This window comes from Gymnodraco acuticeps, unplaced genomic scaffold (genome assembly GCF_902827175.1).
Source record: "Gymnodraco acuticeps unplaced genomic scaffold, fGymAcu1.1, whole genome shotgun sequence".
Lineage (NCBI taxonomy): Eukaryota > Metazoa > Chordata > Actinopteri > Perciformes > Bathydraconidae > Gymnodraco > Gymnodraco acuticeps.
Genome location: NW_022992177.1, coordinates 1,355,334 through 1,375,829, shown reverse-complemented (window position 1 = coordinate 1,375,829; position 20,496 = coordinate 1,355,334). Strand labels below are relative to the sequence as shown.

At 38.9% G+C, this 20,496-nt stretch overlaps 2 protein-coding genes across 8 annotated transcripts; one reads left to right on the top strand and one right to left on the bottom strand.

Annotated features, from left to right (window-relative positions):
- Positions 1–296: 296 nt before the first annotated feature.
- galk2 (galactokinase 2) lies at positions 297–5,258 on the top strand. Of its 2 annotated transcripts, none has more exons than XM_034204874.1 (10): positions 297–564; positions 667–755; positions 1,077–1,145; positions 1,235–1,328; positions 1,432–1,578; positions 2,055–2,153; positions 2,338–2,490; positions 3,219–3,429; positions 4,060–4,261; positions 4,817–5,258. In XM_034204874.1, the coding sequence occupies exons 2-10, from the start codon at positions 727–729 to the stop codon at positions 5,022–5,024; spliced, it is 1,212 nt and encodes a 403-aa protein (XP_034060765.1). In that variant the 5' UTR covers positions 297–564; positions 667–726; the 3' UTR covers positions 5,025–5,258. The 2 variants fall into 2 exon arrangements, with proteins under 2 accessions (XP_034060765.1, XP_034060764.1); XM_034204873.1 differs by having other exon boundaries at positions 1,022–1,145.
- atp8b4 (ATPase phospholipid transporting 8B4) lies at positions 3,630–19,612 on the bottom strand. Of its 6 annotated transcripts, XM_034204867.1 has the most exons (29): positions 19,564–19,612; positions 19,281–19,450; positions 16,804–16,862; positions 14,780–14,838; positions 14,571–14,684; positions 14,369–14,467; positions 14,216–14,277; positions 14,010–14,082; positions 13,776–13,846; positions 13,485–13,564; positions 13,169–13,327; positions 12,999–13,087; positions 12,452–12,648; positions 12,059–12,267; positions 11,653–11,696; positions 11,401–11,566; positions 11,112–11,300; positions 10,731–10,846; positions 10,473–10,637; positions 10,277–10,388; positions 10,082–10,187; positions 9,787–9,928; positions 9,226–9,409; positions 8,582–8,805; positions 8,311–8,394; positions 7,758–8,003; positions 7,541–7,679; positions 7,328–7,458; positions 3,630–6,823 (listed from the first exon to the last, which is right to left on the bottom strand). In XM_034204867.1, the coding sequence occupies exons 3-29, from the start codon at positions 16,832–16,834 to the stop codon at positions 6,536–6,538; spliced, it is 3,579 nt and encodes a 1,192-aa protein (XP_034060758.1). In that variant the 5' UTR covers positions 16,835–16,862; positions 19,281–19,450; positions 19,564–19,612; the 3' UTR covers positions 3,630–6,535. The 6 variants fall into 6 exon arrangements, 5 of the variants coding, with proteins under 5 accessions (XP_034060758.1, XP_034060757.1, XP_034060759.1 ...); XM_034204866.1 differs by lacking the exon at positions 19,564–19,612 and having other exon boundaries at positions 19,281–19,552; XM_034204868.1 differs by lacking the exon at positions 19,564–19,612 and having other exon boundaries at positions 7,899–8,003; positions 19,281–19,552.
- Between the last annotated feature and the right edge of the window lie 884 nt (positions 19,613–20,496).

Genomic DNA, 20,496 nt, shown 5'->3' with positions numbered 1-20,496 from the left:
TTTTCATGGAAACAATATCGGTTTTTTTAACATTGTATTCCCATCTTTTTGTAAAACAGTGAGTTATTGAAATTATTTTGTGTTTTTTTTTTTGCCAACCTATAAGGACGGTGCAAGTTTATTTACTGTAGATGTATTATATGTTCGTAATCACCATTATCACTTCCATGTATTAAAATGAATTAATTATGTTGAGTTGTTGAGTACATGTCTGAATGTTTGTAAATTTCAATGTTTTTAAATAAAGATTTTTAAAAAAAAACGTCTCTTCTCCTCCCGACACTTCCGTGTTTTTGCAGCTGCAGCATAAACTGCTTCTCGATCAGCTCCTCTGTTACAAACAGGAACTTGCCTTCTATTAACTGAGCTGAACTCAATTTTAAGAACTGACTGCAGTTCAGTTTCTACATCCGGGATCCTCTTGTGACAGTCAGCTGATCGCGGCAGGCTCTGCAAACAGATCCTGTCTGACTGCAAGAGGTACGTTCATAGTTATTTGAAAAAGAAGTTAGAAATGGCTGCAGACCCACCGAAGTTAAAGACAGTGATTGCTGCCAATGAAAGGTAAGTAACAGAAAGATGTGCTAATTTTCAGTAAAACAGGGGATTTGGGTAACACATGTGATACTACTCTTTTCATTTCTTTATGTGTATTTCTTTACACAGGCTGCAAAACTTGAAGAATACTTTTGAGACAAAGTATGGAGAACCTCCTCTTTTCTATGCATGTGCCCCTGGAAGGGTCAATCTAATAGGTAATGTTATTGTAAAGTATGCTTTAGTTGACTATACTGTAGGTGTGCCTTATATGTAAGAACTGTCCCTTTTAAGACAGTTACACTTATCTCATGTTGCTGTTTTTGCCAGTTAAGTTAATTACAAAAAATGCAAATAAACAATTTTTTCCTAAAACAATGTTTACACTTTACTAAGATGCAGTGTTAAAATGTTTGTATGAATTACTACATGCATAGCTTCTGCTAATGACACTCTCTTTGTTCATATATCTCATATTTGACAGGAGAGCATATTGATTACTGTGGCTATTCTGTTCTTCCCATGGCCATTGAACCCAGTATTCTCGCGGCTGTCTCTTTAAACAACTCAGGGAAAATCACACTGGCCAATGCAAATCCTCTGTACACGTAAGCTTGATCATTCACATTTACATTGACTGAGCCTGCGAAGTTAAGGAGTTTATAATACCTTTACAGCATCCATCATCTGCTTGCAGGGATTTTACTGTGTCGTGTTCAGAGGACATTGCCATTGACAGAGATAATCCAAAGTGGTATTACTACTTTCTCTGTGGAGTAAAAGGTATAAAGGTAAAATACAATTATTCCTTATCCAGGAAAATTAAGTATACTGTGGTAAAGTGTTGCTTTCCACAAATTAATGGAATTAATCTACCTGTTTGTTTTTTTACAGGAGAATTTTGGGATTGCTAACTTAGCGGGGATGTCGTGTGTCGTAGAAGGAACTATTCCTCCGAGCTCCGGCCTCTCCAGTTCCAGTGCCTTAGTTTGTTGTGCTGGGCTCGTAACAATGGAGGCAAATCAAAAGTCCCTCTCCAAGGTAAATGCATGGGGAAAAAAACATTTACATTCAAAGAGCTATATATACTGTATGTTCATTTTTAGTTTATTTATAGCACATTTCAACAAAGGGGCAGTTAAAAACTAGAAAGCAATTGAACAACAAAAGCATTGAGACAAAGTACCAAAGAAACACACCACAAAAAGACATTCAAGTAATACAAAAACAAGACATTTATAAGAAGCAAGAATAAAACTTACAGTGCAGTGTAAGAATATTTTAATATGTCATACTCATACTGTATATCTGTAATGGTCAAAACGTGGCTGTTGAAATTCAGGTCTGAGTCAATGACCACTACAAGATTTCATGAAACAAGGCTCTCTTATACAAGGAATTGTCATTCCTACCTTCAAAACAAACCTATTATGTGCCTGTCTTTAATGCCCTTAGTCAATATGAGAGGGTATATTGTCAATTTCAAAAGTTTTATTCATATCATTTTTTATTTCCAGGTGGCACTGGCTGAGATATGTGCCAAAAGTGAACGCTACATTGGCACAGAGGGAGGCGGCATGGACCAGTCCATCTCATTCCTGGCAGAGAGAGGAACTGTACGTCGCTTTACTTTCAGTACATTTGGGAAAAAAATTATCAGGATCATTTCTTCATCAAAACTTTTAATACAATAATAGAAGTTAATTGAAAAATGCAAGAATAAATGTCTGTTTTATTGTCCCTTATAAGTAGTGACATGAATTATGGTTTGTTACAAAAAATGTTTTAAATCTCTGTCAGGCCAAGCTGATAGAGTTTCAGCCTCTGCGAGCCACGGACGTAAAGCTCCCAGATGGAGCCGTGTTTGTGATCTCTAACTGCTGCATGGAGATGAACAAAGCTGCTTCTGCTCATTTCAACATCCGAGTGGTGGAGTGTCGAATCGCCACGAAGGTACAGTGATGCTGTCCAGTGGTTCTCAACCTGATCCTTCATGGGCAAAGGGTGATTTTTATAGAAAGCAAGTTTATGACCATGCCTCTGTCTTTTGACGTGTTTGCTGTTAAATCACAATTTGCTTGTACCTTTCTTTATACTTTATTGTGAATATACATACATCCTATGATAAGAGTCTTTAAACAGGTTTAGAACCAGCAATGTGATTGGACAATGCTGCATGGTGAATCTGAACTTTAAAGAAAACAAATGTTGATTGATTTAATGTTTATAAAGAAACCTGTCAACATAAATATTTCGTCCATAAACGTGATGCAATATCTCCAAATGGGGTTTCTTTTTTAAGCAATAAGGTTTAGTGCAAATCTCAATTCAAAGCAACCATAAGAACACAGAAATATTAGGAGATGGATGATCCTTTTAACTTTAGCATCATCTGGCATGAATGAAAATCACATTTTCTCTTAGACTTGTTTTCATTATGCCCCCTTTGTTGAAGCAGTTGATTTAATTAAGTAAATAACCTGCATCTGTGTTGTGTCACACTTGCCTGAAAACATTTAATCATATTTTCAATACGATAACTGTGAGAGAATTTGTTGTTTCCTAACAATTCTTATGAATTGAATTCTGGAGCAAATGTGTGTGATTATCAATTTCAAGTGGAGAGACGGGTAAAAAGTTCCACATTTTAATGTCTTTCTGTGTGTGATCTGTGAACTCAGATGCTGGCCCAGGCTCGAGGTCTGGACTCGGGCAGGATGCTGAAGCTGGTGCAGGTTCAGACGGAGCTGAAGGCCTCCCTGCAGGAGATGCTGGCTCTGGTGGACGAGGCGTTGCATCCTGAGCCGTACAGCCGAGAGGAGATCTGCAAGGCGCTGGGCATCACCCCCAAGCAGTTCTCCACAGAGCTGCTGAGCACCAACACTCAGCAGGGTGAGAAACACAAACACATATATCAGTCATGTTTGTAGTTTAATGAGTGGATTGACAGGTTAGATAATGACTAATTAAAAGGTGATCTTGCTTAATATTCATCAAATGCTGGTGAAATAGGGACTTTTGTAATCTAAAGACATCGTTTTATCCGAGTTCGGACTACTAGACGGAAATGTTAAAAAGCGGTTTAGGTTCTGGTTACATTTTCAATTATTCAAATGTTTTTGCATTTGTAGCAATAATAACTTCAACCTTGATCTAGGATATAACGATTTAAAATATTAATACAGTTTTGTGATGTAACACTAAATGGCATCTATAATTCAAGTTATTTTCAAGTCGAGGTGTAACGGTATGAGACCGTCACGGTACTATATCCATGTGTCACGGACCACGGTACATACGATTAATTTACACTCATTTTCAACTATCTGCTGATAAGTAGCCACCAATTCTGAGGTTTTATTCTATTAAGTTATTAACATTCTTGTGCCTAAATATCCTCAAAAGACAAACAAATTACTCTAAAAGCATCATTACATTTTACTGATATTAAAGCTTGTGTTCAGAAACTCCAATAACACCAACCAGATGAATGACCTGACAACCTTTTCTCCTCTCTCTCAGAGACACACTTCAAGCTGCACCAGCGAGCCCGGCATGTGTACGGTGAAGCTGCGCGCGTGCTGCAGTTTAAGAGTGTGTGTGACTCTGAACCTGCTGAATCCGTCCAGCGACTGGGAGATCTGATGAACCAGAGCCATGCGAGCTGCAGAGACCTGTATGAGTGCAGCTGCCCTGAACTGGATAAACTGGTGGACATCTGTCTGTGAGTACAGCCTACTAATACAGACTAACTCTCAGGACAGACAGTATGGGATCAAATTAAATATTGACCATTGCAGTTTTAGGGATTTGATTAACATTACGATTAAGAAAAAAACACTTTAGGCACATTTGTAAGTTGTGTGGCTGAATTAAAAATGTTAGCGGTTTCAGTGTCAGGGCCCTGGTGTTCTGCAGGTTTGCTTCCACTTCAATACTTTTCATACCAACTTAACTTTTACTGTTTTGATGCACCAAATCCACAAAATACTAAACCATTATATAGTAACAGAACATGATGAAGTATGTTCATCAAACATACATAAATCATGGTAAATTGGTGACCATGGTAAATATAATACCTGCCTACAATAGCATCTGAACATGTTGGTGTTAGCATTTAGCTCAAAGCAAAGTAAACGGACTTCTTATCTGTTTGTATATTTCGTACTGGTTGGTCAGCTGTAAATGTAGCCCTGTGTACTGTATGCAGTGGGTTCAGAAATATTGTCTTTATTGATAAACTGACTAAAAAGCTTCTTCTTGTTACTCTTCGCAGGAAGTCGGGGTCAGTGGGCTCCCGGCTGACAGGAGCAGGTTGGGGCGGCTGTGCTGTCTCCATGGTTCCCGATGAGAAGGTGGAGTCTTTCCTAAAAGCAGTGAGCGAGGCTTACTACCACCCCGATCCACGCAGGGCAGGGATGGAAAAACAGAGTTTGTTTGTGTCAAAGCCGGGCGGGGGGGCCGCCATTTTCATTGAGGAGTAAAATACATCCTCCAGTATTTACAGCAATCCTTCAATCACCTTATTCAGATCGCTCTTAAGTTTAATGAAATAATCCAATATGTAAACTTTACTCTTGTTTAAAGTGACAACAATGGTGAATAATTTGTTTCAAAGGGAATCGGATTTTTGTAATTGATTTTTTACAATGTAATGTATCATTGTTCAGCTTAGAGAAGAAGAGATGACAAATAAAATAATAATGAAGTTAAATTTGTGCTGCTGTATGAAATCCATTCATAATTTGAATTTTCTGTTTACATTTTATATATAACAACACAATACAATAAGTAACTACTAACTCTCAGATTGTATTTTGTTAAAGGTGTGAGAGCTACTGGAAAATAATAAGGGTAGAAAAGTTCTGATTTGATCACATATCAATATCACTTCATTGTAGCAGTGATGTTAGAGGCTCAGTGGTCAGGTAGGCGCACTGTACTGCACTGACTGTAACTGCAGCATCTGCATTAACATCTGTCTATGATTTTATCGCATTGTCCCACGTCCAGGCCGATTCCTCTTTTACTTTCTGGTCATATATGTCCACTAAACATTTTTTATAGATAAAATAGTTTTTCAAGCTAATCTCCACTGTATTCACCTCATCTTATGTTGAGAACCAAATTGAAAAAGTTTGGAGTTTGATCATTCAAATGTTGTGCAGCAACTGAACAATGTTCAAAGTGAAGGATAAATGTTTTAAGACAAAATAGTTGATGAGTTTTGAACACATTTGTTGGAACGAAAGCAGGCCAAATAATTGTTGAATATCAAATAAAAAAGATTGATTATCTTTAATAGGAAGGATTCAAGGCGAGGCATGGGGAGAACGCACACATATATTGGAAGATATGTAGTCAGTAAAATCCATTAAAATCAATAAATAATTTCATATCATCACCTTCAGCAGTTTTATGTCAGTATTTAAGAAACACATTTTAGCATGATGGAGTCTGTTTGAGGGGAGTTTTTCAGTGCATTGACTTACATAAGAGTCTTATACACTTTTAGTACCCGTGCTTTGGGCTTTCTTAACTTGTGTTCCATGTATTATGTTTGTGACAATCAGAAAATTAAATCATTCAAATAAAATTGAATAAATCCACCAACCACTCGGTTAAGGCAGAACAAGGATGTCTTTCTTTTTGGCAACTCATACATAATGTCTTAAAATATATCATCTGAGTTTGCCCATTAACCAAATTCCTTGCATAATAAAGGTTTTAAAGTTGTCCATTATCAGTTTTTAATCAGATGGCTTTTTGGGGGGCAAAATTGTTCCCCTAGATAATCTTATTTGACTGGCCTTTAATATTTAATATAATCCACATTCACACTAAAGTAAAAAAAAACGAGGTAGGCATGTGAAGATTTGAGCATAGATTCACCCAAATGAAGGACACTCATACATTGTGCTTAGTCTGTGTGAACCATGCATTTGGTGACCTGAAGTTTAACCAGTATCTGTAGGTCAGAGCTAATGTTCAGTTTTCAGTCTGTTTTTGCTGGTGCTCCTGTGCTTTCATCAGAAACGCACGAGACTGTGTTCTTTCTCTTCAACATGTTTTCTATCCAGGTGGAGCTTTGTGGTGTCCTTCCAGGCGAGCCAGTAGAAGACGGTGTGCTCATCTTCATGTTTTTTCCTGAGGTAATGAGCTCTCCGTAGCCCTGCTGGTGGGAGAAGGCATACGCAGAGCGGTGGGAGCTCGTCCTGCGAACTCTCCTCAGGCTCTGCTCCTGAGGACCCTGCCTCTTTCTAAACTGTTGGACATGACGAACCTGTCCAAATACAAGGTGGAGGAGGTACTTTGATCCTTTACTTAAATAAAAGTATTAATACCAAAATGAAAATATGCAATATCTATATAGTATATATTTAGATATTTAAATATATAATATATTCTATTTAAAAGTATTAATAGCAAATTGCACAAGTATTCAAAGTAAAAGTATAGTTCTGCATAAAGTGTTCAATGTGACTGGCAGATATATGACATTTGTCCACTGTTTATACTGATATATCAATGTTTAAGTAGCTAACAATTCACAGATATCTTAATTAGACAAGGATCCCCAAGTTAAAAAGGCTGGGAACATCTGGTTTAATTTTTTTATAAATTGTACTATCTTAGCAGATAATTTCTTCTTGTAAACTCTTTATTTACAACTAGTAACTTAAACTGTTAAAGTATAGGAGTAGGCGTAGTGAAGCAAAACAAAATATATTCAACATGAAATGTTGTGAAGTTTTAAAAAACGTTGTTAACATCAAAGTTACTGTACCTTATCTGTTAGAGTTGGGAAGAGCTCTACTCTCAGGAAGCTGACTGCCATGCCGGGCACCACACACACCACAGAGGTGAGCAGAATGACCAACCACACACTCTTCTCTGATAGACAGTTTCGAGCTGTGCCTGAGGACATACATTTATCTTAAAGTGAATTTCAGTGCATCAGTATTCATTCTTCACATTTATCCAAATGAGCCAAACTTACCTACGAATGGGAAACTACTTGTAAAGATGCCAAACATGCCATCACTTTGCATGGCAAACAATATGGAAAAGTAGACTATCAGGCTCCCCCATACGAAGAAGTGATTGACGACTGTCCAGTAGTGTGTGTCGAGTCCAATCTAGGAACAGATACATGCACCATAAACAGAGCGTTTAATTATCTCATCAACACTGATTTTGTCTGTTTATGCTCTTACCTGAACAGTCACGACAATGACCAAGGATGTTGCTATGGTAACAGCAAACACATGTTGGTCAGAAATGTAGGAGCCGTCCTCTTTCACCATGACAGAGAAGGCAGCGTAGGGAATGAAGAAGAGCAGGGATGATGTGCTTACCCCCTGCAGCGTGCACAGGAAGAACTGGCGTTTGTTGAAGAAGAGGTTTTGCTGGCCTGGTTTGTAGAGGCTCGGGTAGTGAAGGCTATTCTGGTCACTGACATCCTGTAGGAAATATCACCAGAGTTATGTGGTATTATAATAGAGAATGGTAGGGATATGGTATACAGTTAGTATTGATGGCTCAATGCTAGTTTTCTTTGGCAGATTTTAAGTCCAGTGGCATAAATGTACATTTGTTATCAAGTCAGGGGTTCTAGCCAAAGTTATATTAAGTTTAGTACTTCATGTGGTGTTAGATATTTGGATACCAATCAATACACATTAAAAGAGGTTGAAGTAATAATATTTGGACTTGTTTAGCTTGTTTTAAAAGTATAAGGCAATTTAATATTGCCAATATAATTATTACCTGATCGAAAAGTCCCATCGCCAGGACTGGTAAAGATGTGTAGACTATATTGAAGAGGGTAATGAACCACTGGTCATACACAGTCTGTGGAAAGAGGATAGCAATATACTATACATTATTTTAAAACAAATGTGGAAAGGTTTGTGCCTTTAAATCAAAGCCCCTTTGAAAGATCAGGTCAGGTGTGTGTAGCCAAAATCAATAGTCCCATTTCAGAGTAACAAAAAAATGATGATGTCCACAATTAGCTCATCAGTGTCAGTATTCTTACCTGAGCTGAGAAACCACAGAAGAAGCCGTACCAGAAGTGTACCAGTGTGAAGGCAAAGTTCTTGTAGAAGAAGTACCACAGGAAATTACACATGCGGAAATAGGACCAGCGCCCGTGAACCAGCAGGAGGCGCCGCAGGTACCGAAACTGAGCAAAGGAGTAATCTGAAGCCAGAACTGCCTGCATTCCCTCCTGACCGCTGATGCCAACACCAATGTGAGCAGCTGAGGAAGAAACAGCAGAGTGGATCGCTGACCTTTGAAACTAAAGGAAAGCTATTTATTTGTTCAATTGTCATACACCAAAAGACTGGCCAGGGCTTACTAGATACTATAAACATAAAAAACAGGAGCAATAACATGTTGAGAGTGTACAAACACATATACACCTTGTTAAAGTTACATAATGTCAATGCAAATATGAGTTTAATCCATCCTTAGAAATTTTAGCTTTAAAATATAACAGAGGCACAAACTGTTTCTTTAACGAATCAAACATAAAGCTTCTTCCCACGATACTATGACATCTTTAACAGTGCCCAAAATGTCATGTTAAAATTAGTAGACGAAATCTAGCTACTTGAATGTTATGATGCTGTAAAAAATGTTCCTATATTTAGCTTTGGGTCCCTGAGTGAGACTCACTCTTGATCATGCTGACATCGTTGGCTCCATCTCCAATAGCCAGGGTGACGGCCCTCTTGTGCCTCTTCACCAGCTCCACCACCTGGGCTTTCTGCATGGGAGTGACCCGGCAGCAGATGACAGTTTTACACAAACAGGCCAAGTCCAGCAAGACATGCTCCAGCTGTGGCTCCATGGCGTGAGCCTGCAGAGAGAACATACATCACACCTATTAGAGCTATCATTACCAGGCTATAGCGTGACCCCCTGCAGAGGAAGAAACAGCTCAATGAAACATTTCCACCAAGCTGTTGTTGCACCGTGCTCTGGGCGCAGCGAGGGAGCAGCTCCTCTGAGGAAATGGATGTTAATGAAAACCTTGAATAGAGCCGAGGGCCCTCAGGAGCGCAGTAGATCATTACAGACTCAGCTCCGTCAGCAGCAGCATCAGAGAAGACAAACTCAGCAACACAACAATCATTTAACAAACGTGCAGGCGTCGGCCCCAAAATAAAATCAAGCAGAGGTTATCATTAGAACAAAGGAAAATACCATATATTTAAAGAAATGTTGGTATATTACCAAACTGTGTCCATTGATGACTAAGGCGTACTCTGCAATGATGGTCTCTTCATACACAGAGCCATCTGCAAACATTTCTGCCTTCTCAACATCTCCTGCACTGCTAACTCGACTCAGGCCAAGAATCTGCTCTTTGGCACTCCTGAGGAGAGAGGAAAGCAAGTTAACAAACATTTACAGAATGTTTAAATAAAGCTTTATGAAGGCTCTACTGAATAACAGCATTATCATAGTCCATTGGATAAAATATTACTTTTAGGTACTACATTAACAATATTTCCCACACATAACTCACCTGAGTTGCTGCTGCACCTCCAGCAGTGTGTGGCCTGAGATGACAAACACCTCATTCATGTCGTCTCGCAGCATGTGGCAGGAGTAGCCGATGTTCATCGCCGTCTCTGAAATGTTTTATACAATATACATCTCTTTAGATTTTTACCGTATCAGCTTCTTTGTCCAAAAAGGTACTTCAGTTGAATTATGCTACCTAGTTTGTCTCCTGTGAGGACCCAGATCTTGATGTCAGCCAGAACTAGAGAGGCGATGGTTTCTGGGACTCCGTCCTGAAGTTTGTCCTCGATAGCTGTGGCTCCTAGAAGCTTCAGCCATGCCAGAGGCAGAGGAGCAGAGGCTTAATGAGTGTGATCATTTTAAGGATGTTAACAAAAGGAGAACAATTGTACCTTCAAGCCCTGCTCAATTTCCTCGTAGAGAACAGCCAGCTGATCTTCGCGGTTCTCAATCACAGTGCTGGCGGAAATTAACTTCTTCATCCAGATTTCAAAATAATCTTCATCAAGATCTTTGTAGGCCAGAGCCAGTGTGCGAAGTCCTTCTCCAGCAAATCCCTTGAACATGATCGGAAAAGAAACACAGTTGTAAAGCGCACAGATGATTTCAGTACTTTAATTACAGATTTTTTCCAATTGTGCAACCCTTACATTGAGATGTTCTGAGGTGGTGTACATGAGATCTTCATTTGAGGGATCCAGAAGATCAAAGATGATAGTGTCAGCTCCTTTGGAGTAGAGTGTAATCTGGCCCTGTGGGTTTCTCACTGTAAAATACGAGAAAAAGAAGACAGCATGACTTTTCTGAGCAAATCCTATTTGCATTCAAATACATTGAACATAATGCAAACACATAGAGCCTATAACTTTATGCTATTTTAGAAGAGTTATGACTAATTATTTCAGGTATGTTGAAAAATGTTAAAAAAGGAGTCAGTACACTTGTTTTCTAAATGATTTTGTGTGCACATACTGTCATGATGACTACTTGTCGGCTAAAGAGAGTATTGCTGTTATAAGTGAAGACCTAACCAATGACACTCATTCTCTTGCGCACGTTGTTGAAGTCCAGTATGGCCAGCAGCTGGTAGGTGACAGCTCTTCCCAGCTCACACAGTGTGATGGTCTCGGGGGTCCGGGTCCGGAAGACAAACCCAAAGTTTCGCGCCGCAGTGACCAGGGCTCCTTCATCAGGGGACTGGGCCTGGTACACCAAATGTCCTTCATGTTTACAGAAAACAAACCAGAACCAATTACACATTTTGAGTTTTTTATGTTATAATTGTTGATGCTTCACTTCTGGATTGTGTGCCCAGTTCACCTTCACTCTTCTCCTCTGGCATGACAGTGTGGCACAAAGCCAGCAGTCTGAAGAAATCCTGCTCTACCGGATCCTCCAGTTTAATGGCTTCAACCAGCCGGCCATCATAAAACTTAAACCCTCTGTCATAGAGAGGGTTGAAGGAAAAGTCCACACAGTCTGTTTTCTGAGGGCACAGGGAGCGCCACATCGTAAAAACAATATAAGAGTTGGTACAGAGTTAATAATGTGTGCTTGTTTAGCCTCACTTACTTCTGTAATTTCCCCCTTCTGCTTAAATTCATCATATACATCACCTAAGAAAAACAAAAAAGGTATATTAAAATTAAATATAACAAGTTTGCCATTGACATAAATGAGATGTTTTAAAGTCCAAACTGACACCTTTTACTTTAGAGTGAAAAAGCTGATTATGAAATATTCTGATATTTAATAGAATACATTTGACCAGATTTCCATATCCTACTGGAATAATTATACAATTCAATGGTATTTCAGAGAAATAATAAACCAGTGAACCAAAGTTGATAAAACACATTTAAATGTTTTTTGGTTATAGGACATAGTAAAAACATTTAACTGGATATCAACCAGTCTGTTCTGGTCTGCCAGTGGCATGATGCAGATGTTAGTTTTCTCATATTTGTGTGTTCAATACCGTATGTCTGTCCATTTATGGAGCACTTTTTGAACACCATGATGTTCTGGGTGAGGGTGCCCGTCTTGTCGGAGAAGACGTACTCCACCTGGCCGAGCTCCTCGTTCAGGGTGGTGGTGCGAGCTTCTGCCGCGGTGTTTGTCTGACTGTGGTACATCCTCTGGTCCCAGTTGATAAAGTAACTATGACCAAGTCGCAGTACCTCCACACTGAAGGAAGGTGCAAACAAACATTGTATTGTAATATTTTGCTCTAAACTGAAAGATTGAATTCAGTGTGAAAGTTTGAAAAAAAGAGGGAAAAGATCATTGTTATGCATCTCCTCAAAGCAACAATATGTTTCTAAGAAAGGTTTATGGCATAGCATTTTGGAAAAGCGTTGGTTGCCCTTACCTGACATACAGTGAGATGGGCATGACAGTGTTGAGGATGATGATGTAGGACCAGAAGGTGAGGAAGCCAGAGAAAACAGCACTGCTCTGAAAGTCATCCCACGGCAAAAACACCTGAAAGTTTCTGCCTGTCCAGGTCTCCCAGAGAGTGTTTCCAATGGCCAACACAACTCCCATACAGATGAGGAAAGCAAAGATCTGAAATATAGATAATCAATTTATGTTCTTTAATGCTTTAAGCTTTTATGCCCGCAGATCTGGAACAAACTGCCTGAACATCTGAGGTCTGCTCCAATGCTTGGTTCCTTTAATTCGGCTAAAACCTTTCTTTTTACTGCTGCTTTTCCAGAGGTCATTTAACTATATTGTATTATTATTTGTCTGCACTTTTTGCAGCATCTTATGTATTCACAATGTCGATTTTGTTATTTATTAATGATACTTGTGTTAATCCTTATGTAAAGGCATCTGAATTGCCTTTGTGTCTGAAATGGGCTATAGTGAACTAACCTTAACCCTAAAGCTTGTGTTTTAAAGCAACAACTTACCCACAAAACCAAAGTGTTCATCAGCTTATCAATACTTGTCCTTTTAAATGTAGTCCTTCCGCAATTCTGCATGAGTTTGGTTTGCAAACCTGTTGGAGGGATACAACAAATATCAGTGTTGAAAGAACATAGGATTAAAAGCATCAAATCAATAAAAAGATCATTCATACCAGCAAAGATAACCATCCCAAAGCACCACTCAGTGTTTCTGAGTACACAGCCTCGCAGCAGCAGGTTCTCATTGTCCAGAGGGTGTTTACTGTCTCTCAAGTGTAACGTTCCTGTGAATTTATCCAGCTTGTTGTTTGGTGGCTCGCAGATGACTTCTCCTGATGAACAAACCAGTCTTTAATGCAGGAAAGATTTCATAGACATTTATTCACACATCAAAGTCAACATGGCCACATACAGAAAGCCTGCATTTTCTACAATTGTTTTATTGACGCAAATATAAAAAATAAACTCATGTGTTAAGCGGGAACTCACCATCAAAGTCCATCAGTTTTGAAATATCTCCGAAGTCTGAGGTTATGGTCAAAGCCTGGCGAACTTTCAGATTGGTCTCTCTGTTTGGTGAAAAACGAAAAAAGAAAATGTGTGTTGTGCGGTGACGTAGAAATGTTTCAGTAAACCCCTTTAATGTTAAGAAAAGTCACGTACACTCAAGAATCTGCAAAAACAATCAACCATCAAAAATCATAATCATTGTCGCACATAGAATTCAAATGCAGTTTAGGTTTCTTCAGTTTTACTATACATAACAGATGCAGCACTTACCCATCTAGCTCTGCAGTCTCAATATAACACAGTCCATATGGCTCACTACTGCTGAGGAGGAGGATGTCTGCCTGGGTGTCAAACCAAAAATATAAAAGTGAGAAAAGGCAATAAATCAATCTCTGCAGCACTGAATCTGTCAGAGAAATCAGCAGCTTCTTTGAATTTTGAACATCTGCAACAATTTAAATCAGTGGCACAAAGTCCCCCAATTTACACGATAATTGTACTTACAGCAACAAACTGATTATTCTCTAGTTTGATGATATCCCCCACTCGAATTTTCATCCATTTCTCATTCTGTAAACTTGTATAAAAAAATACAACATAATGAAAAAACATACTTGTGCTTAAACAAACACTATATGATAAGTTGTGCATGAGATTTGGCTTTTTAGCAGTTACACAAAGCATCTAAAAGAGAAAGGAGGATAAAGTACCTTCCACTGATGAGCACCTGAGACTGGCGGTTGTTGACTTGCTGGTCGCTTTTATATCTGAACTGACATTTTGAAAAAGGGGGAATAATTTTACCATATTGTAATAAAGAAGAGAATTAAGAAGAACTGTAAAGGCTAAATAGTTGCACTAACAAAGTCATCAGTGGCGTCCTTCACAGCCGTGATCACCAGCACCAACACCAAAGGCACGATGGTTGTGAACCACGACAGAGAGGAAATCCCTGGAATTAACTGAGAAGAAAAGCACGTTAGCTAACTAATTTTCTTGTGATCTCCACTCCAAAAACTACATTTAAATAAGTGAATATATGCCCACAAGCACAGTTTCTCCTACCTGCAGTATCAGCAGCAGAAGGAAGTAAGCGTTCGCCACTCTCTGAAACTGCTCGAACAGGTTGATGGGCAGGAAGGTGAGCACGTTGTACTTTGAGGTTTTTATGTGATTGTCCTGAACAACCAAATATTCAGAAACAACAGTGTTAAATAACTGCATCCTACACTTGTGAATAAAGCAAACCTGATGTAGTGTTGAGGTCTACTTACAGCATAAGAGAAGTTTTCATTGTAGTCCCGCGCGTTGGCTTTCACGTGGCGTTCCTTCTCTACATAGAGAGAACGCATGGTCAGTACAAATACATCTACATACTGTAAAAGTGGCAGAGACATTTTGAATTCATCAGTACAATCAGTTTTAAGGTTGTCCTTGTAAACTGCATCTTGTCATTTCAGCTCCTGCCATGCATTTTCTGTCCTTTGTGAGTGCTCAATGTATTCCTATGTATCACCTGAACTCCACACCCACCAACCGTACATAGGCCTACAGTCTATGCTGCAAACACATTTCCAATTTCCTTTTCAGTAGGCCTTTGATTTTTTCGATTGTTCATGCCATCTGCCTTGTTATTACCTATTGTATTGCCTTTGAGGACTTTTTGACTGTTAGTGATGAATCTTAAATTACACTTGTTTTGTTGGACAGAACTAGGCTAGCTGTTCCCCCTCCGTTTCCAGTCTTTATGTTTACGTCTCCTGGCTGTTTTCCAACATTTACCGGACAGACATAATACTGGCATCAATGTTTTCAGTTTATTCTATGCAAGATATCAGATAGGGTCCTTACAAAAGAGAATTGCTTTAACTTTGCTTAAATGCATAAGTATGTTTTAGACATTACCAATACATTTAAAACACATTTGATACAATTTATTGGCAGTTGTTAACATGACATAATTACCCATAACTTTTAATGGCAATTGTCTCAGAGTTTGGTCCAGCTTCACTATGGATACATAAAGCTATTCCTAGTTTATTTGTCTGTCACTAAGACTCACAAATCCTTCTGGCCATAACCTTTTATTTTTACAGTATCATACGCCATACGCTATCTTATAGAATTATTATGATGGGTTTGCCTTTTTTATGCCCATGAATCCAACATTAGACCTGAATGTGATTATGAAACTTGAGCCCCTTTTTGTGTGAGTCCGATTCAAGGATTCGATAATACAACTAGGAGTGTCTGTCACATGTGGACTCTGTCTGAGCCTAGCCTTTTTCTACATGAATTCAAGATGTTATCTGTAATTACACGCTCTGACATTGATCTCATGTCTCACACGTCAAGGTAATGCAACAAGGCTCATTATCATTCTTAGTCATGCTTTTAACGTCTAAACTGAAAATATATTCACTGAGAAACAAAACAGTAAATAATCTTCAACATGACAAAAACATTTTTCACAGCACCTTAAACTTTGAACACAGAGACATGTCTGAGAATTGAATTATGCATAATGCCCGTGCACAGACCTGCAACAGGAAACACCTTCTCACACAACAGGCTGGCCTCGTCCTGCTATCAGTTACAAAGACAATTATTGAGTAAGAAAAGCTTTGGTCTGCTTAAAAATAAAAATGTAAATGCTATATATTTTTTTTCTTATAAAGCATTTTTGTAAAAAGAATTTCTGAGGGAGCTTTTTACATCTGTCTGCAAGAATTGAAGTGTAGAAGCTAACAATTAAATGAATGATGAAAGCCATTTATAATGCCATACCCTTTTCCTCTGAGTCTAGTAACAACCATACATAACACTTTTAGATGATAAATCACTGTGGGAAAATTATGGGGTTTTTTTCCAGAAGATGACAACAAAATAACCATTCTTTATGATCCATTTTATTGATTGTAAAGAAATGGAAAATATATATTTAAATTAGCTTGAATTCTATTCAAAAATTGACATTTCGGAGCCTGTCTCTGCATGTCATAACAGGCCACCTCAATCTGTGTCTGATGCAGATACTGATAACAGCGTGCTTCAAATAACAAATACCTGCACACAGAAAGCAACAATGCTCAGAGAGAGAGACTAGCTCATGTTAATCTAACTTTTTCCTAAACCAGTGTACTACACCAGGACAGGATGTAGAGAGACTGTAAACCCACCTGAGAGAAGACCGAGGAGACGTATGACTGTAGCTTTTGAAATATATCACAAATACCATAATTCTTTACCACAACCACACTTTACACAAAAACAAATAATTAAATTGTAAAATAGTTACCTATGTGAGTTTTTCTCCTCCAAAAGGCCATTTTCTCCGGGGCCCTTCTAGGGGTTTCCCTACAAGACATGTGAAGAAATCAGAAATGGGATGTACTAATAAATACATTTACTCAAGTACTTCACCTGAGTATTTTCATTTTCTGTATACTTTTACTCCGCTACACTTTACAGGCAGATGTTGTTTTGGCCACTATATACGGTGGCCCTGAAGTGCAAGACACCACAGTATTTCACAAAACGCCACAGCATTTCACAAAACACAACAGCATTTCACAAAACGCCGCAGCATTTCACAAAACGCCACAGCATTTCACAAAACACCACAGCATTTCACAAAACACAACAGTATTTCACAAAACACAACAGCATTTCACAAAACGCCGCAGCATTTCACAAAACACCGCAGCATTTCACCAAACACAACAGAATTTCACATTGGACGGAAAGGGTATTCCTTAGGGAGAACACTTCTTGTTTGTGATTGGACAGAGCCAGCCATAGAAGCACTGCTGTGATTGGTTGTTTTTGCTGCCAGTCAAGAAATGACGCTTCGTGATTGGCCCAACACATCAGCCGTTAGCTGTTAGCACACACTCAGAGCTCACAGCTCCTCATATCTGTTCAGAAACTGGACAAAAGTTCAACATATACAAAACACAGACTGTCTATGTCATGGTGAATACAGTCGCTGCTTTATTTATGTCTGTATGACGTTGTTGTGAGTGTGGACGGAGCGGCTACAGGTTAGTTTAGCCTGATCGATCCGATTCCGATAGGATTTACATGGAGATACGCCCCGCCCCCTCTCCAGCGTCTTGTTTGAATGACAGGAGTAAACACAGAATTAATGCTTTATTAATTCATGGTTTTTAAGGGGCTTATCTCCATGTAAATACTATGGTAGACCACCCAATATTCGCATCGCTCTAATCGCTCGAGTTTCACCACGGCTGCCAGCTGTGTTTGCTCCTGTCATTCAAACAAGAGGCGCTGAGAGGGGGCGGGGCGTATCTCCATGTAAATCCTATGAGAGATACCAACTACAACAAAATGAACATATTTGACCGTGATTTAATTGTAATACACGTTTCAAATTGATGCCGAAGTAACTACATACTGATAACGGTTAGTAAAAACCATGAATTAACGCTTTGACAAGTCTGCAGATAAGACGGCAGGCGAAAAGCTTTTAAAATGCGTGTTTTCTGAATGGAATCGGATCCAGCAGGCTAAACTAACCTGTAGCTGCTCCGTCCACACTCACAACAACGTCATACAGACATAAATAAAGCAGCGACTGTATTCGCCATGACACAGACAGTCTGTGGTTTGTACATGTTTAACTTTTGTCCAGTTTCTGAACAGATATGAGGAGCTGTGAGCTCTGAGTGTGTGCTAACGGCTGATGTGTTGGGACATATTTCGGCTCTGTCCAATCACAAACAAGACGTGTTCTCCCTAAAGGAATACCCTTTCCGTCCAATGTGAAATGCTGTGGTGTTTTCTGAAATGCTGTTGTGTTTTCTGAAATGCTGTGGTGTTTTGTGAAATGCTGTGGTGTTTTGTGAAATGCTGTGGTGTTTTCTGAAATGCTGTGGCGTTTTGTGAAATGCTGTGGTGTTTTGTGAAATGCTGTGGTGTTTTCTGAAATGCTGTGGTGTTTTGTGAAATGCTGTAGTGTTTTGTGAAATGCTGTTGTGTTTTGTGAAATGCTGTGGTGTTTTCTGAAATGCTGTAGTGTCTTGCACTTCAGGGCCACCGTAACTATATTCATTTGACTGCTTTAGTCACTAGTAAATGTGTATTTAGATTGTTAAATACAAGATCTAATCAATTAACTGTATTATCATATGTTAGTTAAGACGTTATTGAGGAAACATTTAATTAAAACCTTTCCCAGATGCAATATAAAGCAATAATTACATTTTTGCATAGGTTATTATCCAATGGCATATTCATTCTACGTATTGAGTACTTTTGATTCTTTAAACTAAACCTATTTTAACCTTTAAGCTTCTAACTTCACTACAGTTTTTTGACAGCTTTAGTTACTAGTCACTAATATAACTGCCTATAAAACTGATACTACTTACACCTGAATGCATCAGAAATGATAATCCAATAATCCAACATAATAGTATCCTATAATACTCAAAATTCTTTTTTTATGTTGTGGTTTTGCAGATAATGCATTCATTCACTTAATTGGCATGTCTAATTTTGTATGGATTTTTTTTATTGTACATTGGTATAAGATCTAAGGCAACACACAAAGCAGACTGCAGCCTTGTCTCTTTTCTGTTCAGATAAGCAACTTTAATTAAACTATCAGTGTGGGCAGCAGCAGGTGACTCCCCAGTGAACTCTGTTGCCTTAGCAAAGCTCCCAGGTGAGGAAAAACAAAGCAACAAGGTGTAGAGTTACTTGTTTTTCAAAATAATGTGTTAGTGTGTGAAATAAAACATGGTTTCTTACCTCGCACAAGTTTGTCACAGGCGCATTCTTGTTGTGTCTCCATGTATCCGTTTATTTCAAGCTCCACATTTAGCAGATGTATCCGCAGTAAACACTTTTTATCCTCCTCCTGAATAAACCATCACCAGACATGGATGCAGTCGTGTAAATACCAAACAAAGCCTGTTCATCTGCGAAGAAGAAAAAAACAGCTGAAGGTGTATTGATGGGAAAATGGCTGCAGGCAAGCAACAAGCAGTCACAATATTCAGAGAAATGTGGACAAAGAGGAAAATCACCCAACTGATGATCACAACCCGAGAGAGATGAGATTGAGACTGGAGTCTCAGCTTCGGGGGGGGGGGGGGGGTGCCTCTCCTTACTCTTTCTGATGTGTGTGTGTGTGTGTGTGTGTGTGTGTGTGTGTGGTGTGTGTGTGTGTGTGTGTGTGTGTGTGTGTGTGTGTGTGTGTGTATGTGTGTGTGTGTGTGTGTGTGTGTGTGTGTGTGTGTGTGTGTGTGTGTGTGTGTGTGTGTGTGTGTGTGTGTGTGTGTGTGTGTGTGTGTGTGTGTGTGTGTGTGTGTGTGTGTGTGTGTGTGTGTGTGTGTGACTTCAGAAGTGTTGAATATGATTTCTACTTTAGGATTTATTTGAAATTAAGCTCTAGGTTTCAGTGTAAAAAATGGGCTCACATGATTTAATAAAATACACAATCAAGAGAGGGCTTTCTTTCCTGCAGCATCAGTGTTCAATACAAAATAATCTCTCGTGTTCCCCATATTTGTTTGTATGTGTAGTAGGGAGAGATTATACTGTAAATATATATTCAGTTGCCAGTGTATTAGGTACAACTAGCTAATAGTAACAGTCTAATACAGTGATAAAATAAATCCTACCCTTATGAAGGTTATAAATGTTTTTTTGTTGAAAGCATTTTATGTCAACTGATTGGTTATTTTGGAGGCTGACGTTTCTGGTGCTGTAACATTATGTTGTGCAATGCTAATAGGCGTTTCCTTAAACCCACATTATGCACAAAACATAAGGTTATTTTATGTGATATGTCACTGATGTATTTTTCAGAAAACACATTTCTGAGATAGGCAATTTGGGTAACGTTTATCTGTTCTTGTCATCAGGTGGAGCAGTCTGATGATCCAGACACAGAGGGCATCGCGGTCGGACTTCTCATGATCAGTGCCAGGTCAACAGATACCACGCTCTTCTGCCCAGAGAG

Coding starts and splice junctions, on each gene's coding strand:
- galk2 (XM_034204873.1), top strand. CDS start 515: ATGGCTGCAGACCCACCGAAGTTAAAGACAGTGATTGCTGCCAATGAA. Junction 756..1,021: donor TGGAAGGGTCAATCTAATAG/GTAATGTTATTG, acceptor CATATTTGACAG/GAGAGCATATTGATTACTGT. Junction 2,154..2,337: donor TCCTGGCAGAGAGAGGAACT/GTACGTCGCTTT, acceptor AATCTCTGTCAG/GCCAAGCTGATAGAGTTTCA.
- atp8b4 (XM_034204867.1), bottom strand. CDS start 16,834: ATGGCCTTTTGGAGGAGAAAAACTCACATAG. Junction 13,328..13,484: donor AAAACTGATGGACTTTGATG/GTGAGTTCCCGC, acceptor TTTGTTCATCAG/GAGAAGTCATCTGCGAGCCA. Junction 10,188..10,276: donor CCTCACAGGAGACAAACTAG/GTAGCATAATTC, acceptor AAAACATTTCAG/AGACGGCGATGAACATCGGC.